Below are 21188 nucleotides of genomic sequence, written 5' to 3'. Positions count from 1 at the left end.
AATATGAGGACATGGACATTTAGCACGATCCGACCGCCATTGAAAGGGTTAAGCTGTTTTAAAAAGTTTGACATAAAAATCGACCTTATTCAGTGATTTCAAATTCTTACACTCATTTCCAGTCAAATAGATTTAATATGTGACGTAAATAAATCTTCGAAATCGTCATGTGAATTAACAGAACATATTGCTTAGTTCGCGATTCGGAACTCAGCTCGGGTGAAATTTATTTAATCGCTTTGACCTTATTCCGATGGCAAATATCAGCAAATATTGGCGAATATTGGCACTGGCTCACTGCCAATGGCGGTGCGCGCTTGGCGCTATGCCTTCTAAGTTAATTTTAATTTGTTATTGAATTAAAAATATTTCCATATATAATCTATATAAATAAATGAAATTGGAGTGTCTGTTTGTAATATTAAAATAACCGCTTTTTACTAAATGCATATGAATGTATACACGGTACATATACCAAAATAACATTTTTTACACAATTTTTTCTGTCTGTCTGTTTGTTCCGGCTAATTTCTGAAACGGCTGGACCGATTTTGACGGGACTTTCACTGGCAGATAGCTGATGTGGTAAGGAGTAACTTAGGCTACTTTCATTTTAGAAATTTATTTATTTGATAAATCTGCGAACTGAACAATAACTTTTTTGTTAAATTCCACGCGGACGATAAAAAAAGATTTGTCGCTGAAATGTAGATACCTACGCGCATAACTTCTTCATATACTATAATTTTTTTTGTTTTTTAATGTCAGCACAAGAATAGATTAAAACAAAGAAATAACGATATATTCACAAAAACAAAATAGCGGTTCGAGGTTCGCTGGTTCAGCTTGTCTTTCATAAATAAATACGAAAATGACGCATTATAACAATTATCGGGGGACGCTTATAGCGGAAATAAAATTAAAAAACTGTTTCAACAATTAAAAATAAAAGCTAAAAATAAAAATGCAGATCAACAGAATTCGAACAGGCATCCCGCGGGTATCGAGCTCTTCCAATTAAGCGTTGTCTGAGTAGCTATAAGTAAAACAAAAAGTTGTATGCAATGCATATTTATTTTACTTAGCTTGCTTTATTTTCGCTCGCGTTGAATCCCGCTTTAAAATTGTATTAATATTGTTTTCTTCTTTACTTTTTTGACATATTTTAAATTCTGACATTTAAGACTTAATAGCTTTAACAAGCTGTTGTCGTTTCAATAATATCGTATTCATAAAAATTATACTCAAATTATGTGTTTTAAAAATCATTCCTCAGCTTATATGACATCGATAGATAATAATAGGCTGTAAAGTTACATAGGCTGTATATCATCACAACACATCTTAGTAGCTTACATCTCACAAGATACAAATAGCATTAAATAAATAGCAATTATTAGCAATTGAAACAGCACTGCAATCAATCTCAAAGCGTCGTAATGTTATCTCTGAAGCTCTCAAAGCTAATGTATCGCGAATCCAAGCTGCAGGGATGCTGTGAACTTAGCCTGATTTACGAATGTTATAAATGTACAATTGTTAAAAGGCGGCAGCGATTTATTTTATTTGAAATCGAAGGCGGTTTTTTATAGCTTGCGTGCAAGCATTTTCTATATGGAGACATGGACTATCTTGGTCTGAGAAATGCAAAGGATGCGTCAATTCGAGATGCGATACTAACGGCTGCTGAGAATTCCGTGGACTGCAAAACACACTAACTCATCGATTCTGACGTAGTTGGCTACGAATAAAAACTGCCTGTCTGTCCGTCCGTCCGTCCGTCCGTCCGTCCGTCCGTCTGTCTGTCTGTCTATATATATATATATATATATATATATATATATAATGTATGTTCGAGGATAATTTCGTCGTTTATGAACTGATTTTGATAATTCTTTTTTTTTTTGTTGGAAAGGTGTGGTAGGGTGTGGTACCATGATAAGGAAACCAGGACCGAATGATGGAATCCCAAAGAAATCGAGGGAAACCCTCGAAAATCGTAGTGACGACTAGTGCGTTTGTCAATTTTTTTCGTCTACTTACGTTTTATAACTTGTAACTTTTTGTTAAATTCCAATCAGACGAAGTCACGGGCACAGCTAGTAGGTATATAATATATCTCCATTGTATATAAGTTTTCGTCTCCAAAACCTGTTCCATCAAATTTGCTTACAACGATTATTACTCTTACTTTAATATAATGCAACATCAGATAGTTTTTTCCTGTTTACTGTAAAGCTTACTACGGACTTTATATTATTACTTTTTGTTTCCACTAGTTTCGCCTTTGAAATGTTTTCCATTCAAACAAGTAGGTGTTAATGTTTCCGTTATAAAACAGAGCGTGAGAAATAATACAAGCTTTTTTATGAATATTATTTTTTTTATACATCGACGCCAGCAAACGCTTGGCTCGGTAAATAGTTATGCATTCTTTGAAAGATTATTTATTACATTGTGTTTGCTCGCAAATGAAATAAAGCCGATTTCAATTACATCGACAAGTAATAAAAAAGAGTCAAGTAAATACGCGTTATCAAAGATTTCTCCATATACCCAGTCAAAAGTTCTCCTCCTTTTAACTAGCGACTCAGCAAACATATTACGTTTTTTTTTCTTTTGTACAATCTTTTGCCTGATAGTAAGGAATACAAAAATTAGATGCAGTCAATAAGAAGTTATGCGTGTTTTCTTATTTTTTCATTTCGTAAGAATAGCGTACAAAGTGTTAAGAATCTAAAAAAATTAGGCAAATGATTACAGCTATTCTCGAGTTTTGTGTTTAACGACACATCTAGTCATCTAAAATTTCCTGCTGTGTCCTACCTAAGCACAAAAGGCTCCTCAAAAATAAAAATAAAGAAAAAAATGTGTGTCAGCTCTGGCGTGACCTGAGTTCACTCCTTAAGGACGATTACCATATTTTTTGCGCGGTATAATGCTATTCTTTCTTAGAATTCCCCAGCAACTGAGGTAGAGCACAGCAGGGATTCCCTGCTCAAAATATGGAGCAGCCCGACTGGGGTAGTACCTCGACCTTACAGTAGATCACAGCTAAATAATACTGTTTTCAAGCAGTATTGTGTTCCTGTTGGTGAGTAAGGTGACCAGGGGGGATTGGGGATTGGGTCGGCAACCCGCTTGCGATGCTTCTGCTGTTGCAGGTGTCTATAAGCTACGGTAATCGCTTACCATCAGGTGAGCCGTACGGTTGTTTGCCGACCTAGTGACATAAAAAAAATCTAAGACAAATCGAGTCAGTATTTAGCGTTACTGCTTCACACGATTTCACTCCCATATTAATTTCATACCACGAGTCTTATATCGTTCCTTAAGGAGCAAACTTTAAAAAAACTTACTTATACCTTCAAAGTCTGAGACTTCAAGTCGTTAAAGCCTTATTTATAGTTTGTGTTAACATTGACATTTTGTTTCAGGACACTGCCGAACACCGCACAACAGGTAAAAATTAGGATTTTTATTTTAATATAATATTAGTATTTAAATAATGTAAAATAATCATTATTTCAACTGGCAACACTAATTACCGATTCGTCAAATTTTTGTAACGATTTTATCGTAACATTTAATAAGTAATTAAAAAAATAATTGTTGAATCGATCTCATGTTATTAAAACAGCACTGCCGTATTCGTAAAAAGAAAACTTAAAGTTTCCTTAGCCTTTCGTTTAACACATTTGTAAACATTTATATATATCGACTGTCCCTACGTATAATATCGAAAATGAAAAAAGGCACTTTACATTTTTTACGCTGAATGATTTGTTAAGTATCGATAATGAGTATAAACTCATGAAAAATGTGACTTCATGTATATTTTAAAGCATTTTTTCTTTGAAAATATATATAAAAAGTAGTTTTTTCATGCAATAAAAAAATAGAAAATTTTCAGTTTCGATACTGTACGTAGGGACAGTCGATATATATATTTAAATAAGAAAACTTTTTGTTATTATATTTTCCTATTTGTCTTAAGTTTTGATGGTAGCAATCCTAAATTAATAACTAAAATACATATACAAATCTAGTCATTACACTAGTCACAATTGAATTTGTATATATTAGGTTTTAATATTATTTAAAGTTTAACTTTTCGAATCATATCAATAAGAACACAGTATTAGAACTATAGAATAGTTATTAATGGAGTATTAACTTTGTACTATTGTTTGGGAAGACCTTTCGTCAAACATATCGCCATATGTATGTATCGGCGCGGATGTTGAGCGCTCGGCAACAGTAGAGATTGATGTACGCATCGTGCAAACAGTTAATAGTCATATTCAGTATAAAAATGAAAAACAGTAAAACGTAAAATTAGAATCATAAAAAAAAATTCATATTGTTTATTGCACTTAAAGAACAATAAAAATATAGTACATTGCAATTTTTAAGTGCGCAGGCGGACTTATCACTAGAAGAGATATCTTCCAGTCAAGTCAGCGATAGTGAGAACTCTATATTAATATTATAAAGCTGCAGAATTTGTTTGTTTGTTTGAACGCGCTAATCTTAGGCACTATTTGTTCAAATTGAAAAATAGTTTGTGTTGGATAGTCCATTTACCTTGAAAGCCTAGGCTACATACAATTTTAGTACGTTTTTTCCTAAAATAACGCTAGTGACACCGTGGGCCAAAAAAGTAGTGTTATAAAGCAGACTTACAAGTGCGGTAGCGTTTTCAAATTTAAAGATCATCGCTCAACATCCGCGCCGATAACCATATGGTAAATATAATAAGTGCTAAAAGAGATATCACGAAAGGCTAAACCCATTTTAGCGTCTTGAATATAATTGTCAAATATTTATCTTTATTGAAAGACTGATGATTCTTTATAGAAGTAAGTTGTAAACGCCAAGTCTTTGTGCCAAAGCTGTTGTATTATACTTAAGTGGAACTTTGTCATAGTAAATTTTACCGAGAGTTTCTCTTGCAATCTCTTTTAATGGATAAAATTTCTCCTTTGACAAAGTTGCAACTAGTTCACTCGGTATATTTAGGTTCTTTGTTGTTAATCTATCTTAATATTGTCGTAATTTATGAAACGTCAGATAAAATAAATGTTTGAAGTACATATTAAGGCTTTTATTTGATCATCTTTATTTTCTGTTTGTATCTATACCTTTTTATTATCTGACGGTAGCTCCACTTCAACTATAAGTAATGTATGAAAAACGATTATAATTTTAATGTGTAAAATGACGATTAAAAGTGCTTTTGAAGCTGAAGATGTGCTTTGATTATTTCAAAGTATTTATTAACAAGCCTCAGTAATTTTCAATTCAAACTTCTGGATTGTTTAATCACTAAAAGTTGACTTTACGTGAAATTAAAACCTGGACTTTGGTAGAATTAACTGAGTAGTAGAACAATTAATAAGTCTTCAGATAAATCTTCCTATCATATAACTGACTTGTGCCTATTTCAAATATATTGTTTTTATTATTTATTTATTTTTTAAATTAAACTTACACTTAAATTTATTTCTTATGAACTATTAGCGCTAGCTACAGCGCTAACTACAATATTAACTACTGTGCTAACGCTAGCGCTAGCTATTTCAGCGTGGTGGATTATGCTCGGATCCTTCTCCTACATGGGGAAAGAGGCCTATGCCCAACGGTGGGATTATTACAGAAATATTACATAAATTATATATAGATATTACAGAAATTACAAAATAAAGTTTTTAAAATTTATTTAAGTTGTACAGGTTGTAGGAAGAAACTCACCAGGCGAGCATAAATCATAGGAGCGGGTCTGGGAATTAATGTAACTCGCGCGGTTTTACTGCCGCTTATAAAGAGGCGATAACACGGATAACGTTTTCTATATTGAAAAAACTTATCGTTATTCGTAAAGTTTTTGTACATGATAAAATAAATAAGAAAGCCTTTTTTGAAGTAAAACTTCTTTACAAAAGAATGCGTGATGAGAGCATTACTTATTTATTTTTTATTTTATTTATGAAGAAAACATACAGCTTATAATTACACATATGATTCTTACAAACTAGAAAATTCATAAGCCAATTAAGTTTTCACTTATTACTTCTGACAAATATTAATTGGGCAAACTTTAAAGTTATACAAACAATACAAACTTAGTTTTTTTTTTAACACAACATTATACATGATACAAGAATTACAGTAACAGTATTTTGTGACAATCACAGTTCATTTAATTAATTTAATTGCTTGATGACAGTTTTAAATATATTAGGTTTTAAATGAAAAATGTCTAGCATATTGTAATTATTATTATACAGTCTGCAGGCCCTAACGACAAATCGATTCGAAGCATAATTGGTTCTGCAGAATGGAATAGCAAATGTATAAGTTCGATTTGATCGCGGATTATATTTAGGACAATTGAAGGATATTTCATTTAATAAATATGGTGAATCAATTTGGTTATTTAAAATCTTATACAGAAAAATGATATCACGGTGTTCACGTCGAGCTTCAAGGGCTATTAATGTTCTAGGCGGAGATGTCTTAAACTTATATTTGAGTAGCTTACAGAATTTATCTTGAATACTTTGAAGCATATGCTTATATTTGTCATATTGCGGATTCCATGTAACAGAAGCATATTCTAGATGTGATCTTACGAGTGCATTGTATAGAATAATGAAAGTATTGATATCTTTAAAATCAGCTGTTTGGCGAATCAAGAAACCCAACATTTTGTACGCCTTGGCAGTAATTTTCTCAAAATGTGATCGGAAAAGCAACTGGCTGTCCAAAAAGACACCCAAATCTCTCACCTCGGTCACTCTATTAAGGATTGAATTATTAATCCTATAGTTATATTGAATAGTTGCTTTCTTCCTACTAAAAGAGATAATGCAGCATTTACTAACATTTAAAAATAGCTTATTGCCCAAACAATACTCATTGAGAGCATTTAAATCCTTCTGTAAATGTATGCAATCCTGAACAGATTTTATTCTAGTAAAAATTTTAGTGTCATCAGCATATAATAAAACGCTAGAGTGACGAAAACATTCCAAAACATCATTTATAAAGATGTTAAATAGAAGAGGACCGAGATGCGAGCCCTGAGGCACACCAGACGTAATGGGAACGAAACAAGATGTGAACCCTTTGACAGCAACCGCTTGAGAGCGATCCCTAAGATATGATGACAGCCACCTGAGGAGGTCGCCGTGTATACCGATGCGCTCTATTTTATAAATTAACAATGAATGGGAAATTTTATCAAAGGCTTTAGAGTAATCAGTATACACGGCGTCGACCTGAAAGCCTTTATTCATAGAGTCTAAAATTATATCTAAATATTCACATAAATTAGTTTCGGTGGATCTTTTATCAATAAAACCATGTTGCTGAGCGATTAAAAAGGGCCGAATAGCAGGAAATAAACTATCGTAGATGATTTTCTCGAATATCTTGGGCAAGGTTGAAATTTTAGAAATACCCCTATAATTACAAATATCGTGCCTATCCCCACTCTTAAAAATGGGTACAACAATAGAACGCTTCCAAATTGGTGGCATTATACCACTGGATAGAGATAAATTAAAAAGAACACTTACAGGATATGCTAGTTCACTACAGCATCGCTTCAGAAATACAGGATGTAACCCATCAGGACCACCGCCTTTACTTATATCAAGTTGACGCAAGTACCTTAAAACAATACTAGGAGTGAAAACGAAAGAGTCAATAATTGCATTAGCACCATATAATGATGACGGTGAATCACACACATCACTCTCAAAGACTGAATGAAAATATGTGTTGAAAAGATTAGCTATTGACTGACCATCTGAGGCATATGAGTCCCTAAAATACAAGGTATCCGGTATACCTCCGACAGATTTTTTAGACTTAATAAAGGCCCAAAATAATTTAGGATTACCTTTAATATTCATTTCAGCCCTGGATATAAATAAATTATAGCAATTCTTGGATAATTCTTTTGTTTTTTTTCGAAGTTCAGAGAATTTTTCGTAATCACTAAGTCTATTATAACATTTCCATTTTTTATGTACTTTAATTTTTTTCTTAATAAGCTTAATTAAATGAGATGAGTACCAGACCGGATACTTGCTGTCACCGATTATTTTTTTCTCAGGTACGAACTCTGAAATAACTGTGTTCAATACACCGTAGAAACTATCAACGGCCGAATTAATATCGGTAGACGAAAGCAGACTTCGCCAATCTATATCACTTAACCTATTATTGACCGCGTCATAGTCAGCCGCAAAAAACTTGCGTATAGTGCGAGGTGACGGGCGCAGCTCTTGTACTGATCGAGCGACAACACACTCGACGCTCAGCGACGGGTGATGCGCATCCTCCGGCAGCGCCAACGGCGACGTGCGACGTACCAAGCAGGGACGACTGCTAATTACGAGATCTAAACACTTACTATTAAAGTTTTTAATTCCATTGTATTGCGACCAATCTTTATAAGTCATAAATGAAAATAATTGATTAGTTAATAAATTAAAAGAGGGGTTAATTAAGAAATAAACATCTGAATTAATAGTCTGAGTATCCCAAATGGCATCGGGGATATTAAAATCTCCCAATATGACGAATTCACTATTAGGCATGCCATCACTTAAATCTGCTAAATAGTCTAAAAACAGTTGCTGTGCTGCAACCTGATCCTTATTTTGTGGAAAATAACAGCAAAATATATATAAATAATTAGTAGCAACAACACCGCCGCTATCAAGTGCGATCCCAACGCCGAGCACATCGGGCGCGCCAGGCAGCAGCGGCGGCTCGCGCGGCGGGCCCACCGCCAGCGCCAGCTCACGGCGTACCGCCACCAGCACGCCGCCGCCCAAGCGCAGCCCCAACCTTCCGTAATCCCGGTCGACTCTGTATACACTGTAACGTGGGTCGAATAATTCACTATCGAAAATACCTGGAAGTAGCCATGTCTCCGTAATACATATGATGTCATAATCGGAATTCAATACATTAGTTAAAAATTCTTTGGTTTTTGTACGTAAGCCGCGTACGTTTTGGTAAAATATATTCAACGTGGCCATTGAAACTGAGTTAGCTTTTTATAATTATCGTATTTATTTAATATGAACAGAAAATTAATTTTACTTGAATCAGCAAGTAGACCCAAATAAAATAAAATGGTTGAAGTGGTAAAAAAGTAGTAGTATAGTGACATTCGAAACACGCTAAATTCGTTTAATATCACTCTGTATACCTCAATAGCATAGTCGTATAATTTTAATACAGAATCCGAAAACATGAGATGCTTCTGATAATAGTGATAATAGTGATTATAATAAGAGAAAAAGTAACAATGTTTTACAACATTTTGAACAATAGTTATACGTAAAAATATCCATATTGCGGCAAATATACCAATGAGTTTAGTTATAATATTAACAGATACATGAAATAATATTCTATATCGATCCAAGTGAATCGTAAGTAAACATACAAAGAAAAAGTCGTTGATTATAAAAGAATTGTAAATAGGAGGTAGATTTGTAAAAAATAATGTATTTTGCGTTGTAAACATGTATAATAAAGTACAAAGCACATCGCTCGATCGCATGAATAGCCTCGATCTGCGTATCCGCATAACGAAAATAAACTGTTGACAACCGATAAAACCGCGTTGTACGTTATACGATGCTCGCTGTGAATAGGCCAGCAATATAAGCTTAGCAACAAAACATGACGTGAACACCTCGAATACATACTGCAAAAAACTATTACTAAAATAACAACTAAAGATATAATAATAATTAAAGTAGTCGAAATTGATTAATGTATGAGCCTTAATCGCTTTACTTATGTTTATGTAAACCTTATGTATTTTATGATGTAAATATAATATTATATAATTCGTTAATCGACAAAAAAAAGTTTTCATATTTAAGAATTTGTCATCAAGCTTACATTTAAATAAACTGAGTAAAGGGGAGAAAAAACGAAACAAAATAAATGCAATTCTTACAAAAATATGACGATTAAACTGAAAGTAAGTCAGGTTATCACTTATACAATTTTTTTTAAGTCGTCCTCAGTTGAAATATGCAGAACTGGTGAATTATCAGATCGACGTACCATAACCGTACAGTTGCGTACCCAGCAGTAGGCATAATTCTTCTCCTTTGACTTAATCCGTGCTTGTTGTAAAAGAAATTTATTGCGTGTCGATAGATGGTCGTTTATATAGATGCGATTATTCACGCCGGCGAATCCTAGATCATGTGCTTTCAGGTCCTTAAGTCTACGAAGTGCACATAAAAAATCATCTTTTTTATACCTAGACTGCATCTTCACAATTATCGGTTTAGGTTTCTTTACCTCAGTATTATTTTTAACTGCGACTCTGGTCACAAAATCAATGTCTGTACTTAAGTTGATTGGAAAACTACAGCGATCCGACAGTGTTTGAATAATTTTCAGTAGATTCTCACCGACTTTTTGTGGGATACCATTTATTTGAATGTTCGATCGGCGTACCCATTGTTCATTCTTATAGTTATCCTCGATGATTCTGTTTGTTATATTTTTGATCTCATCTAAATCAGTCTTAGATGTTTCAAGAACTGAAACCCTGTTTTCGATTGCGGTTACTCGTTCAGAAAACTCATCCATTCTTGAGTTAACAGTTAACTTTAGATCCGCGATGTCCTTCGTCACTTGCTTTAGGTCACTTTGAATTAAATGAATAGCAGAAAATTGTGATTGAAGCACCGCCATTTTGGATAAAATATCATTGAGAACTTCACGAGCCGACCAGTCAAGCTGAGCTTCTTTATTCATGCTAAACTGCTTAGGCGTAGAACTATGATCTAAATTAATTTCAGAACAGAATCTTGAGTGGCCAGGTATACCATCGGAAGTAAGGAGGGTCTCGTCGTTTGAAGTATAAGATTTAACGTCTTCATCGCGGCACGGATTACATTTCCACGTATCTCTTGCCAAACCCAGTCTGTCAAATCCCCGCTCCGAAATTCCTCCGCATCCAAAGTGGTACTTCAACTTACAAGCAGAACATTCTGGCCCATGGCCCACAACTTCCTTACACATAGCACACTTTGTTGTAAACATATTGTCACAATATTATTAGATCGTATAACAGTTGACGTTAATAAAATGCGAGATGTCAAAGTACGTGTTTACCCAATGAACGCTAGCACGTGACTGATTACGAGAAGACATAAGTTAGTGAAGATAAGAAGTTCGCGTTAGCACTTGATCTCGCCCAGATGGTACAGGTTGCAACACGGGTACCAGATATTGCTAGCCATACAGCCAATTGCCTGGACCTTCTGCTGACTACAGATCCAGACAGACACTCGGTCTCAGTATCTGCCCCGCTAGGATCATCCGACCATTGTCTGGTGAAATCCATATCGACCAGCTCTCCTCCGGACAACTGTCCAAGGGGCACAAGAAGAGTGTGGCGATATGAGTCAGCGGATTGGGAAGAGATGCGGCATTTCTATGCATCTTTCCCTTGGCGGCAAGTCTGTTTTTCCTCGGGTAACCCCTCGTGCTCGGCTGAGGCAGTTGCGGGCGTGATTCGACAGGGAATGGAATACTTTATACCATTTTCCGACATATCGCTCGACCACAAATCCCGACCTTGGTACAATGCTGAGTGCGCCCATGCTGAAGCCTTTAAAGAGTCTGCTTACCTAGCTTGGGTACAAGTCCGCGATGCCAAAGCTGGAGCGCGGAGGGTTCGCACGAGGAAGAAAGCTTTTAATTCAGCCGCCAAGTCCTGCAAACGGATATTACAAAAGGCCCGATTCGACCATATCCGTCGTATAGGCGCTAAACTTGCCTCCTACCCCCCTGGTAGTAAACAATTCTGGTCTCTGTCGAAGGCAGTAGAGTCCAATTTCTGCCGCCCTATATTGCCTCCTCTGCAGAAGCCTGATGGTTCGCTAGCTCACTCGGCAGTGGAAAAGGCAAACTTGTTTGCATCTCTCTTTGCGAGCAATTCGCGTCTTGACGCTAGCTCTACACAACCACCATCCTTGCCTCGATGTGACTCTTCTATGCAAGAGATCACGATCCACAATAAAGAGGTCCGTAGAGTTTTGCTAAACCTTGACGTGAATAAGACTAGTGGACCTGACGGTATACCTGCGCGCGTCCTAAAGGCCTGTGCACCTGAGCTGTCTCCTATTCTCACGCGCCTGTACCGTCTCTCTCTTCAAACTAGAACGGTGCCGAAATCCTGGAAGCTGCCTAATGTGCAGCCAGTGCCCAAAAAGGGTAGCCGAATTAATCCCTGCAACTACCGACCAATCGCCATCACCTCCATGCTTTGCAAAGTCATGGAAAAGGTGCTTAACAGCAAGTTGCTGAACTACCTAGAAGACAATGAACTCCTCAGTGACCACCAATACGGCTTTCGTCAGGGGCGGTCTACTGGAGATCTTCTGGTGTATGTCACACACTGCTGGGGCGAAGCCATTGAGAAACATGGTGAGGCGCTCGCTGTGTCACTAGATATCTCGAAGGCCTTTGACAGGGTTTGGCATGCAAGTCTCCTTACCAAACTTCCTTCTTACGGCATCCCTGCTGACTTTTGTAGCTGGATTTCAGACTTTTTTAGTGAACGGTCGATCAGAGTGGTCGTGGACGGCTGCTCCTCTGACCTGATGGACATAAACGCCGGCGTCCCTCAAGGTTCTGTTCTCTCTGCAACTCTTTACCTGCTCCATATTAACGACATGCTACGACCAGGCATTGTTGGATACGCAGATGACAGTACGATTGTTGAGAGATATTTGTCTAGCGCAAGAGACAGCAGGGACGTAATACGTTCTCAGAGAGAGGCCATGGTAGAACGAACAAATTCAATACTAGGGCAAGTATCCCAATGGGGTGATTGCAACTTGGTCACGTTCAACGCTGCCAAAACGCAGGCTTGTTTGTTCTCCGCCAAACGGAGTCCTTTCAACTTGACTCCTACTTTCCGTGGTACACCTGTCCCTGTGTCCGATACCCTCGACCTCCTTGGCATAGAGTTGAATTCTAACCTCAACTTTGGCAATTACATTGAGTCCAAAGCGCAAACTGCGGCCAGAAAGCTTGGCATCTTAAATAAGGTTAAGCGATATTTCACGCCTGAACAGCTTCTTACGCTGTACAAAGCTCAAGTCCGATCGTGCATGGAATATTGCAGTCACTTGTGGGATGGCTCAGCTAAATATCAACTCGCCACACTGGACTCAGTGGAACGCAGAGCCAAGCGGCTAATCGGTAATGCCAGTTTGGTGAAATCTCTTCACACTCTGGCTCACCGAAGAAAGGTTGCCAGTCTAACGGTCTTTTACAGGTTGTACTTTGGGGAGTGTGCCCTGGAGCTGCACGAGCTCATACCCCCATCTCCTTTCTTCCATCGGACTTTCAGACGCACCGCAGGCTTTCATCCCTACCTGATTGATATACCTTTCATACGTACAAAGCGCTTCGAGTCATCTTTTTTAATGCGCACAGCCAAGGAATGGAATTCCCTGCCGGCGTCTGTATTTCCGAGTTCATACAACCCGAACATGTTTAAAGCGCGAATGAACAGGCTTCTTCTGGGCGAACTCGCTCCATCTTCGACCTCGTCTGTGCTCTAGAGCTAGACTGAGGTCAAGAGTAAGCCCATAACATAATAAAAAAAAAAAAAATAAGAAGTTTTACTTCAGTCATGTGGTCTAAAACAAACTCATTTTTTTAATTATACTTTAACCTTTTATAAAACGTAGTTATAAGTAGAAGAAAAATACAGAGCGTCTAAAAAGGTATGAACAAAAAAGGTAAGTAGAGTGCTTGCAGAAAATGAAATTGTAAATTAACTTGAACGAAATATGCATGGTGCCATGAGTATATTGTATACAAAATGACATTGGCATATTAATGGTTAATACAAGTGAACCAGAGAAAAGATACGCTAATTAACTCTTATTAAGGAACTGAAAACCCAAAATATCTCTCAAAATCCTCAAATGGAATAAAATTGACTTAAAATATAAAAAAAATTATCTAAGAGATTAATTTAATTATGAAAATACTTCACACCTTTATTAAAACCATCATCGATATAAACAGTATAAAAAAGTGCTCAATTTTATCGAAACTCAAAAGCCGCTCATTTTGCAAACAGCCTCCAGTGTGAATCCTTCGCCATAGCAGAACTAGCTTGGACTAAGCCGTAATTCATGCAGACGGCGGGTGTCCCGAAATCTCTCGCCGTAAATAAATAACTCGTAACTGTAAATCACGTAAACTTTTATTCCAGAATTATCGAGCATCTAGTTTCTAATTCACAGCTTTGACCTTTTCCTCGCACGATCGTGTTTCCGATGGATCAGATTAAACTTGATCAAATACGTTCTTACGTATTTATAAGGTGAAGGTTATGTTTCGTGTTCGAGATATTTTCGTTAAAAAGTGATCCATGGAATTGGATGTGGTACCTACTAGCAACCAATACGTATACTCGTTCAATTTTTTTTTTTTTTTGTTTAGCATCTTCTAAATTAGGATGCACATTGGCAAAATTGTTTAATTTTGTGTAAAAATTGAAAAATTAATTTTGTCTAAGATACCGTCAGCGTAAAGAGAACAGAATTTCAACAGAACTGCTAAGACAAGGAGAAAAATAACAACACGATATGAGACAAGGTAGTATTTATTTACTATTCGCAATAACTATTTTTTTTAATGCCAATTACATAATTAGGTTTAAGGCGATTTCTTTAAAATATTTTTTTAAATTGTGATAGTTTAAATCCAAAGACTACATTTTTTTTGATTTTCATACAAACTATACTACATTAAGATATAATAAATTGATTCACATACTTAATCGATGACCTAGACTCCAAGTATTGTAAAAGAAAACATCTTCACAAAGACAGTAAAGTGATTTGCGCCCAATTTTATGTAACTTTTAGTATGTTTTAAGGCGCAAACTTAAGGGCTTATTATAAGCCAGTGACATAATTATTGATTTAAGCAAAAATCGTCTACATAAACAAAATATTTTTTTAATACACACACCGTGCACATAAAGGCTCTTGTAATGTCACTTAATAAAAAATACCTCCCAGAACAAGTAGCTCTCATACAAAGTAGCTCACCGGGAGGACCGGATAAAACAACATCGCAGACTTGAAAGTCGAGGAGTTCCAGTACTTGCTATTGTTACGTTCCTGCAGATTCTTCACACTTCATGAGAGGGAAATATCTTCACGAGAATTTAATAAAACGTTGCAGATTTCCAATATAATTTTCTTAAGGAAATAGTGAACTACATCTGTGTTCTGATAAATGATTGGAGCGATTATTTTCGTATATCTATTTTTACAATAAAATTTTCACAGGTTTCACAGGATATGTACAGTGTACATATGTTGAAATCTTTTTGGTGGACTGAACCTAGTATTACTTTTTATTTTATCTGACAGTCTTTATGATGAATAGGGTATTCCACTATGTTTGAAAATGTACTCCAAAATGTTAATTTTCCAATAAAATGGCAAAAAAAAAATTCGGCAAAATAAACACGCTTTTTTGCCATAAAATTAAATTATATTTTAAACCTTTTTTATTTCCGCGAAAACGCTATCAGCCATTTTGGTGACGTAATATGGTTAATAACTAAAGTCGTGTATGTTGTATGTAAGACCGAATTCGTTCAATACGTCAAAAGTTCAATACCTTATAGATATACTCTTTGTCGTTCAACGTTAACAGTTACAAATATTTGATGTTTTGTGTAAAATAATGAATTACAATAGCTATCGTTGGTGTGTAGTGTCTAGCTGTACAAATACTAGCATTTAAAAAAACTATTAAGTCTTAATTTGGCAGTAACATAAGGAATAAAAGGAATAAACCTAACTCAACCTTTCTAACATTATTTTTCAAATTAGGTATACCTGGCACTAACATAAAAAAAAACAGTATAATATAACATGTAATACTTACAAAGATGTTTTAACATTTTGAAATTCGACAGAACAGAAGTCTGGGTTACATGAAAAAAACTTTGCAACCATCATTGAATCAATTTTTGGCAGATTGGTACCATCTGCTTTTACAAAATCTTTTTGCATTTTAATAAATAAATAGGTGCAAATTAAATGCACTATCGAAAGAGCAAAACTATTACTCCTTGAAGTTAAAGTTGATAGATATGTTATGAGCTGTTTACTGCACTGACATAATTTTGTTATTGTCCACATGACGTCATACCATGGCGGGTCGGCGATGTACAGATTAAAATATTCAACTTTTAATTTCAATATATTAAAAAAATAATGTGCTTTTATGATTCCAAATCAGAATATTTAAGTGTATTTCTTCATAAATTTTAATTTTTATCAAATTTTATAATTTATTTTTCACTACCGAAAGTACCCTATTAAACACTTAACGTTTTTTTTTATAAAATTATAGTATCCGCTAGAACGAGGTACCATACCATCATTGGCCTTAGTCCGTCTATTGCAGACGATTTAAACAGTGTCAGACAGACACTGTGCCGCGTAGGACACTCTTCAGGAAAACGCAGAGTTGACTAAGCTCTGTACCACCCTCTCGACCTCACTGGCTAGGCCCACAGGAACGACGAGTGCCAGTGACAGAATACGTGTGGAGCCAGTTCGGCTGCAGGAGTCTTTCGCATTTTAGAACTATGCCACAAATACTTGACGGAGACTCCATTCCGGGTTTCAAGTGAAGTTTTCCTTCTCCAGAACCCTGATGATTTTGAGCCAGGTTTATCCCTCGGTCGCCTTTGACGACTCCCACGGAAAGAAAGGGGGTGGTGCTATTCTAAGGCCTTTAAGGCCTTTACTCACAGCGCCCGATCCGTGCCGACGATACGATCTAAGGATGCGATCTGGACGCATGCGTTCTCTGTAACCAATGGCCGCCCAAGTACGCCTCCCCACTGCCTTCGATATATCGCACGCGTTCTATTGATCGCACGCCGGTCAATTGCGACCTGTCTCCGGAGGCAGAGAACGCGTGATCGGCGGTGCTAATAACAAAAATGGCGGATAATTTTACCGAAACTTTGATTGACGCGGTGCGTCAATATCCCGTAATATATAATGTGAGCGACCCAGACTACAAAGATTTAGATTAAAAAAATGAAGCATGGCAGGAGATAAGTAGTAATTTACAACATGATTGTAAGTATATTTTTATTTAATAATGAAATTTAAGAATACGTAGTTTTTATGTAACGTTAAAATAAGTCTTGAATTGTTCTCGTACTCTGAAAGCCTCCGTGTTGCTTCTTCGAATATTTGGTCTTAGGGGTGTTACAGCCGATAATGATATTGTACTTGTATCAAATGTGTGGCATTCACTCCAGGTTACAATATTCTTGCTTCTTAGAAAATTGTGTAAACAGCACGCACTCTTTACTAAAGAACAAGCTGTATTTATTCCACATTCTATCGGTGTATGGAATATTCTCCATTTTTGTACGAGAATGCCGAAAGCATTTTCAGATATTCTTCTTGCCCTATTATGGTAACTGTTATAGGTTTTCATATCCTCATTTCTCATAGCACTTCGTTTATCGTATGGCCGCATGATATATTTTTCTAAAGCAAAACCTTCATCCCCTAGAAGTACGTGAGGCATAGGATCATTGAAACCGGGAAGTGGTTTAGGTGGTAGGATTTCTTTTCCAAGAATATATTCACGATAAAATGCCGAATTTTCAAATATAGTGTTGTCACTATCTTTTCCATATCCACCGACATCAATCACAGTAAACATGTAATTGGGATCGACAACACCAAGTAGTATTAAGGAGAACCTTTTCTTATAGCAATAAAATGCAGTGCCACTGTTAGGCGGGCATTTAAGATAAACATGCTTGCCATCGATCGTACCCACGCAATTAGGATATTTCATATTATGTCTATATCCGAGCTCGTTTTTCCTCCAAGTTTCGTCAGTGGGTGTGGGCATATACAAAGGCTGCAGTACTGTCCAAATCACCTCACAAGTTTCTTTTACTATTGTTGCCACGGTAGTTACTCCCACTCTATAAGAGAATGCTATACTGCTATACGAGGCGCCCGTTGCCAAATATCTGAAAAAAGTTATCTATTGTTTTAAAATTTTAAAATATATATTTTTTTTTTATTTATTTCAGGTGACGCTCTTAAGAAGAGATGGAGAAGTCTAAGGGATTGTTATTCAAAATATAAACGCACATTACGAACAACCACGGGACAAGCTGCAACAAAATATAAAAAATGGCCATGGGCTAGACAAATGTCCTTTTTAGATACAGCGACAGCATTGAGGCCGACTTCATCAAATGTTGTTTCACCAATACCTACTGCTTCTGCTTCGATCGCTATTACTTCCCCGGACATCGAAGTTACGAATGAAACAGTGTCTGATCAGGAAAATATTATACCGGCAGATAATTCTAATATTGGTCATCGCAAACGTAAACCTAAACCGGCTGATCTTGCATGTACAGTTGTAAATTACCTTAAAGATCGTAATGAAAATAAAGTTCCAAAGACAGCCGTTGACTTGCTTTTCAGAAGCTACGCAGAAACTTTTAAAAAATACACTCCACTGACACAAGCTCGATTAAAAATTGATATGGCTAAGCTATTTGCCGAAGCGGAGATCCGTGAAATAGAACAGCAAGAAACGTCTAGCTATCGTTGCTCATCAGCCTCTTCAACTATACGTATAGAATCTCCCTCAGTACAAAGTTATATAGCCACACCAAGTCCACAGCCAGAAGACTTAAGCTCTTCCATATTTCAACAAAGTAGCGAGCGAAATGATTCAAATTTTGAGTTGTTAAACTTTCAGACACCGGATTCTGCAACACACCAAGTTAAGATTCAACACCAAAATTCGGCATCAGCTGCACTACCATCGCTTCAACCTGAATATTTAAACAGAACACTGCTTCGAACAGACAATAATGAGGCTGATGAGCCTGTGATTTTAGATTTATAGAACATAAAAATTTAAACTTCAAAGAAATGTTATAGCTTACAATTATAACTTGTTTTTATTTTATAATAACATACATACATTTATGTTTTATGATTAAAAATACTTGATTGTTCATAAGTCATTTATCAATAACAATAAAAATACCTTAAGTAAATTGCAAGTCTTTCTCTTGTTCCTATTGCTTTCCTCCAGTTAGTATTCTTCTTACGAAGTTTGTGCTTTAACAAGCAGTGCAATTCTTCAAAATATTCCTCACTCATTCGAAAGTAGGTATAAAAACGATCTTCCAAATCGTCAAGCAAGTGATGGAATTCGCCAAATACATTTCTTTTTTTATTAATGTTATGGACCCAAATTTTTCTTTTTCGATTCAACAATAAAGCTAATAAAATTACTTCTTCTTCTTTTCTTTCTTCATCAGAACTGAATCCGTCATCTGTACTCATATTAATTTCCTCGTAAACCCTATCTATGTGTTGAAGTTGGGTGTGCGCGACCGTTTCAAACACAATCTTAAACTGGAATAGATAGTTTTATGTATCGCAGAACGGGTTGTCGCCGGTATCGCAGTTAGTGTAAAGACCCTTGCGATCCGATCCAACGATCCGTTCTGAAGGAACGTATCGTCGGCACGGATCGGGCGCTGTAAGTAAAGGCCTCTACTCGGCCGACAGACACCACAGCATGGTACCATACCAAGTTTTATATAATTTTAGATAAAAGAACATAGCCATATTTTACCAAATCATAGTGAACACACCGGCTCTTTTAAAGACATTGGTATACAACCTCCATTTCATTCTAACTGGTCGATAACTAAATGTATTTAGCGTTCTTTTAGTATTAGAGGTTGTGAAAGTGAGAATGTAAAGTAAGAATTGTAACTCAAAACCGCTATTCGTGTTAAAATTATATCTAGTCCTAAATCTGCACACTCAGTAAAGACCTATAAATAAGTTATACTATTTTTTTTCCTTAAGGAGACAATAAAAAAATTTAAAAATATTTAACAACTCAATTGAAACTTAATACTTGCCTCTCTTAAATCTTTTAACAGAAAAAAATCATTTTACTATAAATCCTCTTAAGCTTTGATTAAATAAAATGTCACCAGCTAGTTTTCTCAACACTTCCAAGTTAAAATCACAAAGAAAACATTCTTCCTTCACAAGTTTTCGTTTCATCTCGCTGACACGTGACAGACATTTACTCGACGACGCTCTCAGAGGGAGAATTTAAGTAATGTACTTCATTTTAAAATTAACGTAATTTTGAAATATATTTTGCTATATTTTGTAAAATTATAATGCTCAAAAGAAATCTATTTTTACAATTACACCGACATTTTGAAAGAATGGAGGTTTAGGATAATACAAATTAAAAATATACAACTTCATTGACTAAAAAGCATTCAACAAGCAAACAGTTGAATCGTTAGCTAAAAATCAAAATTATACCTTTTTCTATTTGCAACATGTAAAATACGAAAATTTTATTTGTACCCATAAAAATAGGCAAATTACATACGTCTAAAATGTGGGTAGTGTAAGATCATTACATGGTATAAAATGAAGTCGCTTTTCGCTGTCTGTATGCTTCATCATCATCATTACAGCCTATACAGTCCACTGCTGGACATAGGCCTCCACAAGTTTACGCCAAAAATAACGTGAACTCATGTGTTTTGCCCATAGTCACCACGCTGGGCAGGCGGGTTGGTGACCGCAGGGCTGGCTTTGTCGCACCGAAGACGCATGTCTGTATGCTTAGATCTTTAAATTTTCTTTTTATTTTTTATCATCATTTCACTCGTGCGAAACCGGTGCGGGTCGCTAGTAGAGAATAATACAGAGAATTAAGCCATACTCAATCGTTTCCTAAGCAAAGTCACAGTAACGCACAAAGCAGATAATTTAATCAGCAGTATCGGAAAATACCGAGACATCAGATTGTTTTCACTTAATTAAAATTTCAACTCCGCAACAGAGAAGCGGCAGTTCCCTATAGATTCACTAACTTAATTATCTTTTTTTCAGCTTATATATTGCAAAGTTAATTATTTCTACACTAGCGACCCAACCCGGCTTCGCACGGGGTACTTTGAACAATTTGTTGGTGCTTCGACAGTGATGGAACGTTGTTACAAAACTTTAGTTAACATTTAATTTAAAATAGAT

The 21188-nt window shown here is 36.0% G+C and overlaps 2 protein-coding genes across 2 annotated transcripts in view; one reads left to right on the top strand and one right to left on the bottom strand.

Annotated features, from left to right (window-relative positions):
* The window catches only part of LOC123664442 (Down syndrome cell adhesion molecule-like protein Dscam2), an 87706-nt gene extending 84197 nt beyond the window's left edge, over nucleotides 1-3509 (top strand). Inside the window, exon 29 of the mRNA XM_045598986.1 lies at nucleotides 3438-3509. Coding sequence (XP_045454942.1) covers nucleotides 3438-3466 — 29 coding nt within the window. The 3' untranslated portion in view covers nucleotides 3467-3509. The remainder of the gene's footprint in view (nucleotides 1-3437) is intronic.
* A 13735-nt stretch (nucleotides 3510-17244) lies between these two features.
* LOC123664441 (protein ALP1-like) lies at nucleotides 17245-19457 on the bottom strand. Its single transcript, XM_045598985.1, has 2 exons — nucleotides 19156-19457; nucleotides 17245-18115 (listed from the first exon to the last, which is right to left on the bottom strand). The coding sequence occupies exons 1-2, from the start codon at nucleotides 19455-19457 to the stop codon at nucleotides 17245-17247; spliced, it is 1173 nt and encodes a 390-aa protein (XP_045454941.1).
* Nucleotides 19458-21188: the final 1731 nt, after the last annotated feature.

Source organism: Melitaea cinxia, chromosome 22, assembly GCF_905220565.1.
Source record: "Melitaea cinxia chromosome 22, ilMelCinx1.1, whole genome shotgun sequence".
NCBI lineage: Eukaryota > Metazoa > Arthropoda > Insecta > Lepidoptera > Nymphalidae > Melitaea > Melitaea cinxia.
The sequence above is the reverse complement of the archived record's forward strand: the minus strand, read 5'-3'. Positions and strand labels throughout refer to the sequence as shown.